The sequence below is a fragment of the Pteropus alecto genome, unplaced genomic scaffold (genome assembly GCF_000325575.1).
Source record: "Pteropus alecto unplaced genomic scaffold, ASM32557v1 scaffold7, whole genome shotgun sequence".
Classification (NCBI taxonomy): Eukaryota; Metazoa; Chordata; class Mammalia; order Chiroptera; family Pteropodidae; genus Pteropus; species Pteropus alecto.
Window position 1 is genome coordinate 41,693,403 of NW_006494614.1, and position 19,753 is coordinate 41,713,155.

A 19,753-nucleotide genomic window follows, 5' to 3' on the forward strand; every position below is an offset into this window, starting at 1 on the left:
TGCCCATGAGTCAAGGAGCAGATGTGGGCCACCAAGGCCACCCCAGGCCCGCCTTCCTGGGACAGCCCTGCCAGACAGTGTGTCCCAACTTCCTTAAAGGGGGCCGTTGTTTCAACAGGCTGAGAGGCAGATATGGACAGAATTACTGCCAGTTTCCTAGAATCTGAGAGCTGGGGGCCCCCTTGAAACAGGAAAGGAAGTAGACTGTCACCTTATCTAGTGTCATAGAGGGAATGAAATGACTCTTTCCGGGTAACCGGGGCACACCCCTTTAAACTTTTTTCTTTAATGATAACCAAAGATATTTTTAAGCTTTAGATGGCCATTAAATAACGACTTCTCTTTTCCTCTCCTGGTCTTAACTCTGCTTGAGAGCTAGGCCTCAGAGAGCAGAACACTCCTTCATTACCAGTAACCATGCTTGACAACTTGGCCTGATGCGTGACCACACTCAGAGTCCTTTGTAGGCACCACCTGAATCGCACTGACCCCTGGAGAACCATAGGCCTCTTTTGCAGAGACCTGCCTGCCCCAGAAAGCTTTCTTCAACTATGAGCAAGTCATGTGAGCATCTACACTCTTCTGTTTATTTCTAAATGCACTTTAGCCTTTCCACGATGTCTCTGGATTTTCATCATGGATACACATGGATACCCTGATGCAGTGGTGCTTTCAGGGGGTGTCAGGGCAAGTAAAGTCGTTGGTCCCTACCCCAAATAGCCCAGACTACTGAGATTTTCCAGCAGACGGTTTTTCTCTCTTCCTCCCTGTGTCCACTTCTGGTAGTTCCTGTCCCTAAGCACCATTCCGCTAATTGAAACAAAGGTTGGGCTGAAGGTTGCCCAGGAAACAAGTATAACCAAACTGATTCAATCACAACTGAGTCATTGAGCCTGATGTAAACCCAAGTCAAAACAAAGCAACAGAAGCTCCACCCCGGGTAGTGAGCCTCCGTGAGTTCTCACTGGATGCCACACAGGTCACATGTCTGTTTAATCTTCACAAAAAACCTTGACCAATAGGTATTGTTATTCTTCTTTTATAGATGTCAAAACCAAGGCACCAAAGAAAAAAAAAATTAGATTGGCCTGCCGGGCCCTCACTTTGCCAGTGGAAGATTAAGATTCGAACTCTGGTCTTCTGACTCCAGAACCAGTGATCTTGGTACTTCTGTGAGGATCATGCCTGCCACATAACCAATTTGTTTATCTTCAGTAAGAAGTTCTTGTTAAGTAAAAATACTTTCCAGGTAGCTGGAGCTTACTCTTTGAAGCTTAGAAATAGAAAGGTTTTTTGGTGTGAAGTGCATCAATTTCTTTTTCATACTTCCAAGTTCATGGCTATATGCTAGAGGGTTGTAGGTTGCTAGGAGCTGTTGGCCAGATTCCCGTGACATGTTTATACTGTGGTATAAACTAGCTCTCTTCGACCCTTCAGAAGTCAAGGATAGAGCTGGTGGAATCTATCAAGGGAGAATTGGCATCATGCTAATCAGATCTACAGTGGGTGAACCAGGGGCGCTGTGGAATATTAGAGGAAACCTCATCCTGGCATCAGAAGGTTGGAGGCCTAGCCCTTTGTCGCTAATTGTGTGGCCTTGGGCAGGTCATCCCCTACATGTGAACTTCTTCATCTATTTTCAAATAAAGAAAGTAATTCTGACCTCCCAGGTTTTTAGTGGGGACAAAATAAAATAGTATATGCCTATGCTTTTTACAGTGCTTTCCAGAATGTTCCTGTTGGCCATGAGGACACGCACACCCTCCGGTGAACTCCTCAATGTCCCTATCAAAGACTCCACATTGGGCCAGAGGATTCCTGGCTGTGGCCCAGGGTACTGGTCTGTTCTGAGCTTCACTGACATCAGGCAGACACACCCCGTGGTCCCCTATATTTCAGCATTGACCTCCTCATCCCAGGGCTGTTAAAAAGATGGAGCCGCAAGCTATTTACTCTGCTGTTCAAAAATGGAAAGGGAAGGAAAAGAGAGGGAGAAAAAAATCCGTTTTTTTTTAACCTGTGCCTTTTTTTTTTTTTCATCTTCTCTCCTTGCTGTGAGTGGGACTGCCACTTAATCCTTTTTTTTTTTTAATTAGAAAAAATTGATGTTGTAGGTGATGGAACACAATATTTAGACATGTTGAACTGACAGCTGGTGGGTATGTTGTCAATACGCCATCACCACAAATCATGTTCCAGGGGTGGGTGGGGAGGAGATTTGTGTGTAAGTGTTTGTGTGTGCGCGCACACTTGGATGATTTAAAGTGACCGAGAGGGTCCAGCGACCCTTATCAAAAGCAGTTCCTGTGGAAGGTTAGCCTCAGGAGATGATCAGCTTTTCAAGGAGGGAGTGGGAAGTTGGCTTCCATTGGGAATTTAGGGGATCTTCTCCACCTTTGGAAGCAAAAGGTCTCCCCTCCCTCTCTTCCTCTCTCCTTTCCTTAGCACCTACTGGGTGCCCTGTTTCCACTGACACCTGAAGACAGAATTGATGAGGCATTCCTTAGAAGAGATCCCAGTCTGATGGTGGAGGCAGATAAAACAGTTGGGAATGGTATGCTAAGTGGTATAATAAAGACAAGTGGACTGAGTCCAGGGCCCACTCTAACTTGCTCTCCAGGCATTTTTCCTCATGGCTCTGCCTATTGTCAGGGGCCTCACAAACCTCTCTGAGCCTTGGAGCCCTTGGTCCAGCTGCCTCAGTGACTGCTCTTGTTCTAGGTCTCAAAGCAGAACTGAGCTTTCACAGTGCTCCCCATCTTCCCAGGTGTGAACCTGACGTCTGGGAACCACATGGCATCCAGTGCTTACAAAAGAGGGAAGAGGCCAAAGTCCATAACCTAAACCAAAAAAGGTTTTGTCTCGGCAGGTGACCCTGACCCCACTTCACAGAAAAAAATGGAGGCTGCAGGCATTTACCCGCTCTGCTTCCTGGCCTCTAAACAAGCTTTCGCCTCTCTACCCCTGCCCTCTTTTCTCTTCATTCACTTTAAACACTGGAAAGGACTGAAATTAGAAATCTGGGACCCCAAGAGCCTACCTTCCTACCACTTCTGATAGGTTACCGATTCCTGTTGACCCCTCCCTCACAGCATTTCCTTGACCATCTTCTCCCCTCTCCTATGCCCAATTTATTGTACAATCTCTTCATAGCTGGCCTCGCCTCCTCCAGGCCCCTTTCCACCCCTCTGCTTAAAACTGAGAATGATCCCTCTGCCAACAGGGGAAACATCCAAACAGCTCAGGCTAGCACACCAGGCCCCTCACGAGTTAGCCTCCCCTACCTTTTCAACCATTCACCCAACCATTCACCCAACCATTCACCCATACACGCTCTGAGCACCTGACCTACAGAGCTACAGTGTTCAGAATACTGGTCTCTTTTCTTGAAATCTCTCTCTACCGTTCTCCATCTTCTGAGTCTGCAAGTCCTGTTCAAACTTAACATCTTTCATGAAGGATTCCCTGAGTCTCAGCCAGTCACTGTAACAAAATACTTATTGAGGCCTGGACTTTGCCTCAAAAGAATAGTAAGATATTTTTGTTTTAAGTTAAAATAACACTTTAAGGCATGAATGTACTACTTTTAAGCATACATGCAGGGTTTTTCACTATGTTATTACATCTGTTTATTTCTTGAAGACGTAATAGATTCCCATGGTTCGATAATTTAGAAAAATATAAGAAGTTATAAAAGGAAGTCTTCCTATTCATCTTTTCATTCACCCTGTAGACAACCATGACTAGTTTCTTGGATCTTTCCAGATTTCCTTTATGCGTAACAAGCAACTACAGATATACAGTTGATCCTTGTTATTCTCTTATTTCACATTAGCAAATTCTCCTACTCTCTAAAATTCATTTGTAACCCCAAAAGCAATACTCATTGCGCTTTTGCAGTCATTGGTGGACATGCACAGAGCAGTGGAAAATTGAATTGCCTGACACCCAGCGGAGGTTGATTAAGGTGATGTTTTGCCATCTTGTTTCAGCTCTCATGCTACAAATAAGTGTCCTACTCACGGTCTATTTAGTGCCACTTTTTTTCACGTTTTTGTGCTTTTTGTTGATGATTTGCTGTTTACAATGGCCTCCAAGCGTAATGCTGAAGTGCTGTTCAGTGTGCCTAAGTGCAAGAAAACTGTGATGTGCCTTATGGAGAAAATACATGTGTTAGATAAGCTTTATTCAGCATCAGTTGATAGTGCTGTTGGCCACGACTTCAGTGTTAATCAATCAACAATATATATTTAATAAAGTGTCTTTAAATAGGAACACACATAAAACAAGATTATGTATTGATTGGTTGATGAAAATGTAATGACTAGAGGCTTACAGGAACCCAACCTTCTATTTCCCCTAGAAGCAATGGTACAGGGTTCGCTAATTCAGTGTTGGTGCCAACTTTAAAGAATATAACTACTGTGAATAATGAGAAAATATATATATTCTATTTTAACCTTGGAAATCTTTCCATACCAGTTTCCTTGTACTTTTTAACAGCTGTATAGTATTCCATCACATGGTTATGCTGTAATTTTTTTTAACCAATTCCTTATTGATAGGCAGTTGGGATGTTTTCAACCTTTGGCTATTCAAACAATACTGTGGTATATACATTTGTCTATAAGTCATTTGTATGTGTCATTTTTATTTTTTATGGTCTCTGCTGTAACGAACTTATTAGAAAGGGAATTCCTGGGTATATATCCTAAAGAAATTCTCACAGAGGTTTGTAAGGGAACACATCTGAGAATGTTCATCACAAGTTGGCAAGGTAGTAAAGTGTGATATATGCGTGTTCCCTCCTGGTGTGATTGTTGTGGGAGGCATTTGAAAGACTCAGCACCATGCCTGACCCGAAGTTAGCGCCCAGTATGTGTTAGCCACCATCATTATTCCTTCCCATTTGCTCAGCAGTATCTTAGTCCAACTCCTCAGCATAGTGCCGGGAGTCTTTCCTGCTGCTCTTGCAGCTGCAACCCACCACACTGTGATCCATCTCCACACAGGGCTGGAGGAAGCCTGGCAGTGTTGGGGACCTTGGTCCACACTGGCTCTCCGAGAGAGGGATTGGCTCCTTTACTTCCTGATCTTTAGCCATGCACACAGAGTTGGTGTTTGACAAACTCGTTTGATGCATTTCATAAACATTAAGTGAATCTGCTTCAGTCTAAACACTACTTGTGGCACAGTGGAAAAGGGAGGGAGAGACTTTAAAACAGAGATATTAAGACATAATTCCGTTCCTATAGACCTTAAAATCTAGTATTGGTTGTTTGAAAATAACACTCAACGTGACTGGCCTAGTAGAGGCATGTTTCCAACAAAGAGGGTTATGTGTGCACCTATAAAAGCTTCGCCTAGGATTTGGTCCTCATACTCTCTCCAAGGCCCCCTGCTCCAGAGGCCCTAGTTCTGCCCTTTTGTTTCAGCTGCAAGGGTCCCTGGTGGATACATCACTTCAGTCCTCTGGTTTGGGAGCAGCAAAAAGAAATTGTTTGGGCAAGAAATTGGGACAGTGAGATAAGGGAAGGCCAATGACCAATAGAATATCTGTCTTGAGCATGTCCGGGCAGGCTTAGGGACTTCCTAGAGGGGATCTAAAACATTAGCAGAGGAGGGAGCAAACCCAGAAAAGCACAGGGTACCTTCTTGGTTCCCTGAGGCCTCTCAGTACCATCTGGTGGACGGAAGCCAGCCCGTATGGTCTTCTCGCCATCCGCGCACAAAACTCCTATCAGCAGGATGTCAGGTGAGGGGGTTATAGGGAATGTTCACTTCCAATTTTATTCTAAACTACTTGAATTCTAAGACGTGCCTGTAAATTCAAGCATACAGTTTTCCTTAATTTGGCATGTTGTGCTTCGGAACAAGACTCTCCTGACAAAACTAGTCTCAGCAGCTCCCATTCGTTTGTCCCTTACAGGATTCTTCCCAACTCGCTCCCTCCGTCTGTTCACTCTTGTTTCACTACCTCAGCAGTTTCCAGTGGGCCCTGGGAGTCTGCGCAAGGTGCCGCTGGGGTGGGCGAGGCTCCTCTGGACCTTTGAATGAGGAGTCCCTCTGGTCTGATTGCAAAAACTGCCCTCGGAGAGCTCACACCCGCTGGGAAGGTAGAGGTGTGATCCACGATTGGTGATCATCTATAGGAGGAAGCCAGAACCCAGTCAACAGGGGCCTGGAGGAGGGAGCAACTTAGGAAGTGCTGCTCGGAAAGCCTCTAGCCCCAGACACCAGAGGTTCCTCTGGTTTGTTTCTTGACTCCCAAAATTCCCCCCAAATTCTTAGACGTCTGAGCCAGAAGGGCCATGGGGCAGCTTGTCTCAACCCCTTTCTTACAAGAGAAGAGCCCGGTGGCCCCAGCATTGCCCCAGGATGGGTCCTGTGTTGCTGCCGCTGTGTACAGAATGCCTCAGTATGGCTGGCTCTCACGTCACAACCTAGGGTGCCTCCTGTCTCAAACACAGAGAGCCAAGAGAGACCAACACCCTAAGCACAAAAACACCAAAGTACGGTTATTTTACACACAAGGAAGCATCACAGACTTATTACCAATGAGCTATGAACTATTTTCCTGAAAGAAGAGGGAGGTGGTTTCCCCAGAGACACTAACCTTTCCTCTGGGGCCTTGGGTGTCCAGGGGCATTTGTTTTTTTATAGTCTGATGTCTTTGAAGGCCACAGGCCAAGCCAAGCCTGCTGCTTCATTTGGGAACTGAACCCCTAACCGCAGTAGCCCACTTGGAACCCTTGGGTATGAAAGTCTGTGGGGCAGATGTGGTCCTAGGTTACAGTGCTGGCCACTCCTCCCCCCATCACCCCTTGTGGAGGAAGCCAGTCTGTGCCTCCAGCCTGCTGGAGCTCTCTAGCAGCTCAGCAACCAGGGTGCTGGGTGTGGGACTCAAGTGATAGAAATAAAGCCCTCAGGTGCTTGACTTGTGTTTTCTTAGGTTTATAATTCACTCTGACTCGCGATGAGGCCAAGGGTGCCAGACCTACCTGCCGACCACCACCCCTTCCATTCTGTCTTCACCCCCAGCATTCCCTGGGGCTTCATCAGAGGAAGGAAAATCTCCCATTCTCCCAGCCTTACCCTACCCTGCCCTGCCCAGGACAGCTGCAGGGATAGGGATCCTTTCTTTGGCTGCAGTCACAATGCTGATTCATGAGGCTTTAGCCCCAAGTCCTCAGGGACAAAAGTGTAGGATCCTCCCTGTGGGCCCAGGTCCAGAACCTCCGGCTGGACCCTCCCTGAATCCCTAACAGCAAGGGTCTGCCTGCTGTGCCTCCTGGGCCCTGGCTGGAGTAACCTCACCCCGCTCTTCAAGGCCCTCCTCTGCCACCTCTTTGTGAAATTTCTAGGAGTCTTTAGGAAGCACTCCCCTCCCAGACCGTGAGGGTTCGAGGTTTTTTTTTTCTCCCCAGCAGAGTCCTGGCACAGTAGGTCCTCAATGTGAGTTTGTATGAAAGAATATAAAGGACAAGACTGGGCACAGGTGCCAGTCTCTGGACCACGAGGCCAATAGCCATGGCCTGGTCAGATCTCCTGGCACGAATTAGGTCTTCAATACGGTTGCTGATTGATCCTGAAACTCTCCTAGTAGCTATTCCTTAGGAGCGACTTGTGGTTATGAAGTCAGGGTTTGGGTCACTCAGGAGCTCACACGTGAATTATTCAGGTGTCTCCTCTGCCCTGTCTTCTCTCTGCAGACCTCTTGTCAACCTCCAGCACCTCTCTCACTGCACTGTATTCAGAGTCAGTGCCCATAATCCTAATCTCCCTACCCCATCCAAGCCATTTGTGGAAGGGGGTGGTTTAAAAAACTCCATCCAAGGTTCTATCAACAAGGCCCACTCGACTATGGCTGCCTCCTCCAGGAAGCCACCCTAGACTCCTGTGGTGCTCTTTTCTCTCCCCAAGTCCTCAGCATCTACACTCTCTGCCAGCTAGGGAAGTAGAGAAGTAGTGGCGTGTGGTGGTCACAGGGTAGACGATGTTCATTCCCTGGTAGACAACTGTTAGCCCAGAGGAGAGAGCAACGACGGTGAGGACCAATAATTTGCCTCCAGAAAGTGAAATAGCTTCTTTCTTCATGTCTTGATGGTGAACTGTCCACAGGAAGAAAACACCCCATTTTCACGTTCCCAGGCTTCTTCCTGATTCCTAGGACTTGGAGGGAGCAGTTAATGCCACAGGGTGAGGCTGAAGGATGGAGAAATAAATGTTCCTTGCTGCCAGGAGGAAGCCTTGAAAATCCTCCCACAGCTGAGAGTCAGCCTGAAACCCAGGGCAGGGAGCAGCGGGGCCCTGAAGAAGGAAGAGTGAGCCAGTTGTTCTGCACGGAGGAAGATTCTGGCTCCAGTCACTGTCATTGACGGAATTTGTCCACGGTCGTTGGGTTACTGGATTATAAAATACCCTTTAATTACAAGACTAATCAGAAAGCATTTAGAACAACATCATTGCTATAAAGGAGACCACGAACCATGAGCCCACGTCTTGGAGAAGTGCCTTGGCTTCTGCTTCCTTTTGGGAGTTGGGGAGAGAGCTGGAGTAAGAAGACTCCCAGAGGAACCCAAGTTCAGCTGCTTCGGCAGACCCGAGGGGAAGGCTTGCCTAAAACCTAAGCCAAGTCATTTGGAGAATTGTGTATACAGTCTCTGGATGTCGGAAAAAGGAAAATCTTTTTGGATTTCTTCCTCAAACAAGAGGTGGTGTTCTGGCGAGAGCAGGGTGTTACCCCTTCTGAATTGTAAGCAAACAAGTCCTACAGAGACCTTGGCCAAAGTCAACTTCCTCTCTTTCTCTCTCTCTTTCTGGTTCAAAGGACAGTCCTTTTGGACAGATATCTTCCTTGCAGACTGTGCTCAGTCTCCTGGTGCCCGTAGGGCTGTAGAGGGAAGAAGAGGGACTTTGATGCACTGGAACAAGGGTAGTTCGGCCCCAATCCAGCCCGTGCTTATTTTTGTATGGCCTGCGAGCTAAGAATTGTTTTTACATTTTTAAATGGATGAAGAACAATCGGAAGAAGAGCAATAATATTTCTTCTCTCGTGCAAATGATATAAAATTCAAATTTCAGCGTCCGTAAATGAGGTTGTATTGGAAACACGGTCACGCCCATTCATTTTTATATCGTCTGTGGCTGCTTTCACGCTACAGCTGCAGAGTCATGACAGAGATCATATGGCCTGCAAAGCTGAAACTATTTACTAGCTGGCCTGTACACAAAAACCACTGTGCTGGGAGGTCTGTGCGCCTTAGGGCACTGTGCCCGCAACAGAAAATAGTAAATTCTGGGCCTCAGTCCATGTCAGAAGCATGGAAACCTGGGGGTGAAGTGTCTGCTCTGGGTCTCTTTTTGCCTGGCTCAGCATTTCCATTCAATGAGCGGTTTCTGAGCATCTGCTGTGTCCAAATCCCTGGGGACACATGACAGGTAGAATGCTGTCGCTGCCTTGGAATGACTGGACAGCTAGAGGGGAGATGGGCAAGGGAGCAGGTCATTTGACTCTAAGGCTTCAGGGGAGCACAGAGGGCCACTCGGGTTTTGAGCAGGCATTTATTTATTGAGTCCTCTCCAGAATCCCGGTGTCGTTTCTAAGGAGAATTGACCAAAGAAATGTGAAAGTAGTAGTTCTGTTAATTACTTTATGAATGAAAAAGCTCCTGATGCCAATGACTCAGTAGGAAATATTGTACATAATGAGCAAAACAGTTACCTTATTAGAAAAATAAGAGAGACTTGAAGGCTGAGTGGATATTTTAACAGTTCTGTGAGATGGACTAATCCACTAAGAACAGTCTCCAGGTTTTAAATGATATGTTCAAAATAGCCTTTTGACAGGATGCTGAACTGAGGACCTGGCGTGCTACCTTCTGTGTAGAAAGGGTGGGAACAGGGGTGCATATAAGCATTCTCGTATGAGTATAAAATGTCTCTGGAATATACGAGAGCCTGAGCGATTGTCCCGGGAGGGTTGCTGGGTATCTGGGGACGGGGGTGGGAGGAAGACTTTTCATATGTACCCTTTTAAAAAGTGTTGCTCTAACTTTTTTCTTTATTTTCAAGCATTTATTTGGGATAATTTTCACTCTCGTATCCTTCTTCATGCCTTTTGAATTTTGAACCACGTGAATACAGTACCTATTCAAAAAATAGACAAATTTAATGTAAAATAAATAGCACATGGTTTTGCCAATACCTCCTTATGTCTTTCTAGGAAAATCATTTTTCCTCTTTTTCATTTAACATAATTCTCGTTTGACTACTACTCTGAGCCAGGCACTGTTCTAGACCTAGCAGTTATATCCCTGGGCCTCGGTTTCTTCATCTGTAATGCGGGGAGACTAGAGGACCTCTAAGGCAGTCTTCAACTTGAGAGGGCATCAGACTCAACAGGAAGGCTCAGCATTAAAACAGACTGCTGGCCCTCACCCCCCAAGTTTCTGATTCAGTGAGTCTTGATGGTGCCCCAAAATTAGTATTTGTAACAAATTCCCAGATGATGCTGATTCTGCTGGCCCAGGAATTACAGTTCAGGGACCCACCTAGGACTTTGTAGGGTTCTGTGCTTATAAACTGCCTTTCCAGTTCTGAAAATATCTGTGAATGAAGAATAGTTCCTGTAGCACAGAACACGAGAGTAATCCCTCTCCCCCAACAGTTTGGGAACACTTAACAAAGCAGATACACCAACAGAAGTAAAATTATCTTGCTCTTATTCCACCCACAGGAGCAGGGAGAATGTGGTCAGAGTCTGGTGAGTTTCAATAAGTAATTCTTCCTGGAGGAGGTACTTTGGTGTGAAGCTTTCGAGAACGATTAAGTGGCAAGGTTTAAGCCAGGCAGGGTATTCTGAAATCACCAGGCATAATGCCCACAAGATAACACTGCTGGACATCATTTTAATACCCCCACAGTTTATCCCTCCTCTGTGAATATAGCCTGGTTATTGGTGAGCTCCTGACAAGGACATGGTGCCCCAGCATGGACCCCTACATCTGAGTCCATGCTTTTGTGCACACTGTTCCCTCTTCTGGAATACCCTTCCAGATCCTCTTACCTCTGTAAGCCCTATTTGTCCATTAGGACCAAGATGAATTCTAACTATTCTCCATGAGAGCTTAACATTCTCTCAGCTTACACTGAGCATCTTTTTCTACCTATATCAATTCATTGAGACACTCGATCGTCATCTTATTTTTTTTTTCAATCATTGATTCATTCATTCAACAAATATGACCCCTCCAGCTACAATATGCTGGGCTTGGGAATAGAATCATAAACAAAAATAGATATGATCCCTGCTCCAACACAGAAAGACCCATTAATCAAATCATTGCACTACACTAATGGAAGTATAATTATAAACTGAGAAGAGTGGTTGAAGGAAAGGAATATGGTTTCATGAGAATATATAAGAAAGGCCCCGATGTAGATGGGGTTGGGGTCAGGGTGGACTTTTTGAGAAAGTATAATTTGAGCCGAGGTCTAAAGGATGCCCATGAGACTTGGCTAGACAGTGGGAAGAGCTCTCCAAATCGGGGGAACCAGCATGTGCAAAGTTTCTGTTGTCAAAGACAGCCTGGCAGGTTCAAGGAACTGAGAGAAGACCGGAATGAGGGAAGGGGTGAGGGAAGGGAAGGGAGTAAGGAATTGGAGAAAAGGAATTTATTGTAAGACTGAGGACACACTTCGCAACACCCTGTCAACCTTGTTAATAATTTTGATTTTTGATCTGAGAGTGTTAGGATGCCATCAAACAGTTTTAAATAGTGGCATCATGATGGGATCAGTGTTATGTTTTGAAAAGTATGTTGGGCTGCTGCTGTCTGGAGAATGGACAAGATTGAAAACAGAGAGACCCGTCAGAAGGCTGTTGAAACGGTCCAGAAGACCGATTCCATGTGTTAGACTGGGGCACTAGTAGTGGAACCAGAGAAAAAATGGATGGAGTTAAGAATATCTGAGGAGATAAATTGATAGCGGTGGTTGGTGAAGGGGGAGGGAGGACTCGAGGGCCAGACTTTGGAACAGCGTCCATTTTGGGGAAGATGATGTTTATTGTACTTTTGCATATGGAAGTGATGAGACAGTAGGCAGCTGATCAGGAGCTCAGCTCCTCTGAGGTGTGGGTAGTTGTTGGGCATCAGCAAGGTATGTGTGGTGGGTGAGGATGTCAAGGGAGGGAGTGTGCGTGAGAAAAGGAGGGGTGTCTCCTCAGACTAGGTCATAAGCCCCTGAAGGGCAGAGCTCTGGGAGGAAGTAGAGTCACTTCCCACTGGCAGCATGGGGGATCTTTCTCTCATTTCTCCCTCTCTTCCTGTGCACTATTATCAAAATTCAGGTCTTAATCATGTCTCAACCTAGATGCAGCAGGAACCTGCTAATCCATTGCTTGTCAAATTTTAAAGTGCACACAAGTGTGCGGGGGGCGGGTAGGGGGAGGTTCTTGATAAAATGCAGCTTTTGATTAATAGATCTGGGCTGAAGTCTCTGAATTTCTAATGAGCTCCCAGAGATAGGAACCACCTTTTGAGAAGAGAGAGGAGTTGGTCTCCCTGCTTCTGAAGCTCTGCGCTCTCACGCCCAGAGCCCTCATGCCCCTGCTCAGAAGCCATTCACGGTGCAAGCATAACTTCACATTCAGGATCTGCCCCAGCCGTCTTTGGCCAGCCCTTGTTTCCTCCCACTGCGTCCCTTCATCCACCTTCCATTCCACCAAACCAAACCCCTCATTCCGAATCTGTCCATCTCCTTGTCTTGTTGTTCAGAAAGGGTCAGAGACCAGCTCAGGCTTGGAGGTGGGCTACTGCAGTGGTCTTTGAACTTTTCTGCTTAAAAGCCCCCATAAAAGGATTTTTAAAAACTATTTGCCCCCTCACACATTTTTAAGTTTACATCTACATTTTTAGTCATATGTTTGTAGAAGATGCAATGTCCAGTATAATATAAACATTGATATTTTTAAGTAAAACTATTACATCACTGTTTTAAATTCATCTGGTAGACTCTAAACACCGTAACAATCTGATACCTACCATCATCCATTTTGAAAATGTATGAACGCCCTCTTTGCTAATAGCCAGTGTTTGTTTTTCTTCTTGAAATTTTATTTCTGTTAAGCTTCCCCCGTGGAATTTTGTTCTAATATAATATATGTAATATATTTTTATGCTTAAAACTCATTCATTTATTTCCCTATCATATTTCTCCGTAACAATTTTATATGAAGTTAAAACTTTTTAATTTCCTGAAATCATAAAGCTCTAAGTATTAACATTTTCTTCTGGTTTGAGTTATCGTTACAATTATTAATAGTATGCAGTCGATCAAAAACAACATAAATGTATTACTAATTTGGATAAATAATTAATAAACATGAAAACTAAAATTTTATTGAAAATGCATCCCTTAGTAGTATCTCAAAATAAAAAAATTTTTTTATTCCACAAATAGTATTTTGAATTTAATGGTGTTAAATGCTAAAAGGAGAAGTACATGGAGCTATGAGAGTAGGGACTACAGTAGATTCTGAGGGCAAGAACATGTTCTTTATACAAGTGATAAGGTCAAGCTTGAAGAATGTGCAGCAGTTGGCCACGTGAGGAAAGAGTAAAAGAACACTCCAGACAGGGAACAGCATGATGGAAGGGCCTAAGCTGAACAAAAGAGCGCTTAGACCATAGTGACAAAATAAAAAATTTTATCGACATACAACAGACACACCAATATGTGACCAGGGCAGAGTGTACAGTTTGAGTTACCACAGAGTGAGCACATTCACGCAGTTATCACCTGGGTCTAGAAATAGAATATTGCTGGTACTGGGTTAATTCTTTAATTTGTTTATTTACTTAAAGAAGAATATTATATATTGCATGAGGCACGAGACAAGGATCGGCATCGATTGTCTTTCCATTTTTCATTTTTATGAAAACCTTGATTTACATGTACTAGTAGATAGAAATACAATTTTGTTAAAGCAGGGTCGCTCAGTTCTAGATCTACTTCTGAGTTATATGCCAAAAATTACATAGCGATCACTGACAACTATATTTTAATTACTTCTGTTTGGCCTTCCTAATAAAAAAAGAATTGGAAATCGCCCAGCTTGCAAAAGAAAGAGTTGCTTGCTTGCTTACTTTTCAAAATGTCCTCTTGTGTAGTGACCAGCAGTTAATCCCTGGGGCAATAGACCCAGGTAAGATTTGGATGGTATGGGTAAGAGGTTTGTCTTTCTTTTGTAAAGGAGGAGGGCCATCGTGAAAGAGCAGATATAAAAGGATGCCTTGTACCTCTAGCACCCATCAGTTCTAGAGAAGAGTTTCTATGGGAGTTGAGGATCTGGAATTGATCCTCTCGAAACTTTCTCTTAAAACTTTGAGCTCATGTATAGTGCTTGGAAAGTCTTCATGTACTCCCAGGGGTTTGCATACCCCAGTTTGAGCTCCATGAAAGAACCTGGACCCAAACCAGACTAGACCGATCTCTCCAAATTTCCTAGATCGTATTTCTAAGAGACAGACTTGGATTGGCCCAACTGGTTTTTTTGTGCCAGGCCACATCATGGGCTTCTAGACAGGTGGTCAGCCCTGTGCACAGATGTTTCTCTGAGGAGGGTCCACAAGCTAGTAACTGTTGACCTAACATGCAAACTAACAAGTGCAATACTCCTCCATGAAATTTTCCTCAGTTCTGTTCTGCCTGAAATACACTCTCTAATCTATGAGATTCCATGTCTGTGATTTTTACTTTTTTATCACATGTGTTTCTTTCCTTCTTGTCTTGTACTTATTCATGTGACCCATCACCTTTTCTAACTATAAGCTTCTCAAGAGCTGGTCCACGTCTTAATCATTTCCTAGCTTTGTGTCTTACACTTCGTAGGTGTGTAATAAGTATTTGTTGGGCAGATAAGTCGATTAATGAATGTCTTAAACTTTTTCATGTCTATAGGTTCTAGAATAGTGCTGGACTTTCAATAGCAGAATCCCAGAAGAATAGATGAATTAATCAGTGAGCAAAACAATGAATTAACAAATCAATGGACTAATGAGCCATTGCACAATGGCTCAAAAGTGAGAGTCACGTCTCACATGAAGGTCAAGATCTGCAGAATCAGTGTAAAGGGTATGTCATGTATGAAACTGGCTATCTCTAATCAAGTCTTCTGTTTTGTATTTATTTCTATAACTGGTCATGGTAGATATAATTGCTCATTGCAAAACAGCCACGTAAATCCTTTCCTGTTCTTTGCATTTGTCTTGCAGGTGTGAGCGGCATCTCTTCACCACGGTGGTGTTTGGTCCATACCTCAGCCCTGGTGAGGATGTAAAACCCCCCACTCTGTACATGAGTGGTACAGGCCAACAGGAACACCTGGCTCCAGCCACCTTCACAGACATGTCAGCCGTGGAGTAGTGTGGACGCTTTCTCTCACCTTCTCAGGGTTTCAGTCCTTTTGGCTTTGTTTCACTGACCTTTTTTTATGGTTTTGTGGCTGGACATTTCACAACCAAGGCAAGCACCATGGGAGATCAGCAACTGTACAAGACCAACCATGTGGCCCACAGTGGCGAGAACCTTTTCTACCAACAGCCACCACTTGGCGTCCACAGTGGGCTGAACCACAATTATGGGAATACAGTCACAGGGGCTGGAATGGATGCCCCTCAGGCATCACCCATTTCCCCCCACTTCCCTCAAGATACTCGGGATGGTCTAGGTTTGCCTGTTGGCTCCAAAAACCTTGGCCAAGTGGATACCTCGAGGCAGGGAGGGTGGGGAGGCCATGCAGGGCCTGGAAACCATGTCCAGCTACGTGGCAACCTGACCAACTCAAACATGATGTGGGGGGCACCGGCCCAGGCTGAACCCACCGATGGCTACCAGTATACCTACTCCCAGGCCAGCGAGATCCGGACCCAGAAACTCACCAGTGGCGTCCTGCACAAGCTAGACTCCTTCACCCAGGTGTTTGCCAACCAAAACCTGCGTATTCAGGTCAACAATATGGCCCAGGTGCTGCACACCCAGTCAGCAGTGATGGATGGAGCTCCTGACAGTGCCCTCCGCCAGCTGCTGTCCCAGAAGCCCATAGAGTCCTCAGCACCGGCTATCCCTTCTCGCTACCAGCAGGTGTCCCAACAGTCTCACCCTGGTTTCACTGGTGGGCTGTCTAAACCAGCTCTTCAGGTCGGGCAGCACCCTAACCAAGGGCACCTATATTACGACTACCAGCAGCCACTGGCTCAGATGTCAGTGCAGGGAGGACAGCCACTGCAGGCCCCACAGATGCTGTCCCAGCACATGCAACAGATACAGCAGCACCAGTATTACCCGCAGCAGCAACAGCAGCAACAGCAGCAAGCTGGGCAGCAGCGTATGTCCATGCAAGAAATGCAGCAGCAGCAGCAACAGCAACAGCAGATTCGCCCACCTCAGCCTCAGCAGCAGCCGCAGCAGCAGCTGCAGCTGCGGCAGAGTTCAATGCAGATACCTCAGTATTATCAGTCCCCACCCATGATGCAGCACTTGCAAGAGCAGCAGCAGCAGCAACAAATGCATCTGCAGCCCCCTTCCTATCACAGGGACCCCCACCAGTACACCCCAGAGCAGGCGCACGCTGTCCAGCTGATTCAGCTAGGCTCCATGCCCCAGTACTACTACCAAGAGCCCCAGCAGCCCTACAGCCATCCCCTCTACCAGCAGAGCCACCTGTCCCAGCACCAGCAGCGCGAGGACAGTCAGCCCAAGACTTACGCAAGCGACAGGCAGACCCAGGTCATGCTGAGTTCTCACGGGGACCTGGGGCCTCCTGATACAGGAATGGGAGACCCAGCAAGCTCAGACCTGAACCGGGTCAGCAGTGCCCTCCCCCATCGGCCACTCCTGTCTCCCAGTGGGATCCACCTCAACAACATGGCGCCTCAGCACCAGCAACTGTCTCCCAGTGCCATGTGGCCCCAGGTATTCTCACGGTGAATGTGTCTCCTGGTATCTCAGCTACGGGGCCATCCAGGGCTGAGTCTATGCAGTGCCCAGTCCTGTCTCCAACCCCTTCAACTGTTTTTTTGGTTACTTATTCATTCCACCAGTGTTAACCTACATGTGCCAGACACTGTCTGTGCCAGGCGCCTGGAATACAAAATCAGTTTGACTCAACCTTTACTCCATAGAGCATCTGATCTCACTAAGAAAATGGCCAAAATACCGCATCAGGTCCTTAGTGATGCATGTAATGAATCAAGTGCCCAGGGACCACACAATGGGAGCGTCTGGTCCCCCTTGAACCTCAGGGTGTGCTCTATGAAATTGTTCCCCTTTTGGGATGGAGAATGCATTATGACAGCAGTTCTCAAAATATATTACTCAGTACGGGAGTTCCATAGAATGTTTAATGCATATTGCTTGCTTGGGGGGGCGGAGGGTGGCAATTCTGTGAAACAGGTTACAATGTTGCAGGGCTTTTGAGTGCCTTTAATATGCTGATGTGCACTCTGAATCTCTCAAAGGGGATACCACATGTAATGGCAGAGATAAAAGAGATCCAGGTAGCTAAGGTGTATAAGCAAAATGGCCTGGTATGAGACAATAGGAGTGGTGGCAACTGTGGTAGCCTGGAGAACAAACGCCCCATTGAATGGGATTCTCATTCAGAATTTTAAAAGAACAGTCTACCCAAACAGAACATGTCCACAGGCCAGGTTCAGCCTGTAGGCCACAGTTATTAAATCTTGAGTGTTTCCCAAATGTATTTGACCACAAAACAGCCTACTATGCACTGGGTACTGTTCATGACTTGGCATGTTCCAAGTGCTACACTCATGTGGCAGTGTGGTCAGGGGCAGAAGAGTACCAGGTTAGATGGAGAGAGGGCTCTGATGGAGCGTGAAGGCCAGCGATGAACTCCCCTTGATTCTGTTTTGTGTGAGGCTGAGGCCCAGAAGTAACTGAGAGCCTTTGTGATATAAGAATAAGATGACATGGTCAAGGCTGGAGAAGAATTCCAGCAGGAGGTCTCCTGGCATGATGCTATTTTGTACAGCTCTGTGGTCCCCAGTTAGGGGGCAGTCAAGGGGAAGAAGTCTCAGGCGTGGAAGAGCGAGGGCATGAGCACCTGTGAGCATGGTCGTGTCAGGCGGAGAGTGGGCAGAGTCCTGGACGTGCAGCCTTGGGGTTCCTGCTGCTCAAGGACTCCTTCTGTCAGAAACACATTTTTTCTCTTCTTTCTTTCGGTGTCCTGCATGGCTCAAAATTAGATGCACCTACCTGATGGCAGAGCCCAGCCAGGGTCCCCGGAATCAAGGTAGGATGGGTGCAAGGAGGTTTATTGGTATTTGGGAAGACTGGGAGGTTTTCCTGGGTTGTCGCCTATGATTCATTTACAAATTCAAAGTCAGTTCTTGAAAGAAGTTTACAAGAATAATAATGGCAGCTATTGTGTTTGAGTACTTACTGTATGCTAGACACTACATTATGTGTAATAAAGTAACCGAGGTGGGGCGGGGGCGCGGCATGATTACTCTGTGCCTAGCACAGAGTAAGCACTCAATTACTGTTAGCTATTATTTTATTTTGCAAATGAAAAAACTGAGGCTCAGAGAGCTTAAAGTTGCACATCAAGTAAGTAGCAATGCTGGGATTGACTCCCCAGCCTATGTTCTATCCACTGTCCATTCATTCAGTATTTACTGAGTACCTACTATGTGCCAGGCATAGAGCTAAGCTTTGAGAATGCTGCAGTGAACAGTTCAGACTTGTTTTATCCCCTCATGGGCGTGGTAAATAAATAAAGACGTAACCAGAACCTAATAAGAGTGCTGAAACTCTGTGGTCTGGAGGCTGAACCAGAAGACTTAGACACATGTCTCTAAGGGAAAGTTCTGGAAGAGGTGGGCACAAGCTGACCCTGGAAGGGTAATAAGCTGTAGGTGGGGAAAACCTAGCACCTAAAGGCCTTGAATGAAGAAGGACGTTTTGTTCAACTCTTACATAACTTTGAACAAGCCCTTTCGCACTGTTAAGCCTCAGTTTTCCATCTGTAAATTGGGCATAGTCCCCTGAAGGGCATTGGGGTGATACAAGTGAGGCCATGGACATGGGAGCGCTGGATGAAATAAAATGGGTTTGTCATGGAATGTGAAGTCTTAGGATAAAATCACTGTTCTCCTTCCTCGATGTGTGTGTCCTCTCCATTTGGCTCTATCCTGGAGCAGTGGCCAACCAAAAGGAGTGTTTGGAGAGCAATTTGATGCCAAGAACAAACTGACGTGCTCCATCTGCCTGAAGGAGTTCAAGAGCCTACCTGCCCTGAATGGCCACATGCGGTCCCACGGTGGGATGAGGGCCTCCCCCAGTCTCAAACAGGTTAGCAGGGGCCAGTCCCCATCCCTCCCAGGCCGTGTGCTGCTTGCTTTGCTTTGCTGCCATCAGAGAGTGAGGTGAGCCCCATGAGGGCACCTGGGGAGGCACAGTCCTTTCCTGTGGGGAATGCTTAAGCTTTGACACTGGAAGCCAGTCAGATCAAACGGTCCCTACTTCCACCGGCCTCATGAACAAGGGCCAAAAACAGAGGTGCTAGAAATCCTTATAGGAGGTTCCAGCCTCCCCACCTCCTGGAGAAGACAGCCGAGAAGACATGTAGATGCAATATTATTTTTAACTTCTGCTGCTTGAAGCACCTAAGACAAAGGTCACTCGGGCCTCCCAGGTCAGTAATCAAATGACCAAGGAAAGCTAATGT

At 46.1% G+C, this 19,753-nt stretch overlaps 1 protein-coding gene across 14 annotated transcripts in view; it reads left to right on the plus strand.

Moving 5' to 3' along the window:
- The window catches only part of TRERF1 (transcriptional regulating factor 1), a 188,483-nt gene that overhangs the window by 135,431 nt on the left and 33,299 nt on the right, over positions 1–19,753 (plus strand). For all 14 annotated transcript variants that reach the window (XM_015600577.2, XM_015600579.2, XM_025042785.1 and 11 more), the window contains 3 exons: positions 15,279–16,977; positions 18,270–18,316; positions 19,227–19,377. In XM_015600577.2, the coding sequence (XP_015456063.1) occupies positions 15,538–16,977; positions 18,270–18,316; positions 19,227–19,377 (1,638 nt within the window). In that variant the 5' untranslated portion in view covers positions 15,279–15,537. The remainder of the gene's footprint in view (positions 1–15,278; positions 16,978–18,269; positions 18,317–19,226; positions 19,378–19,753) is intronic.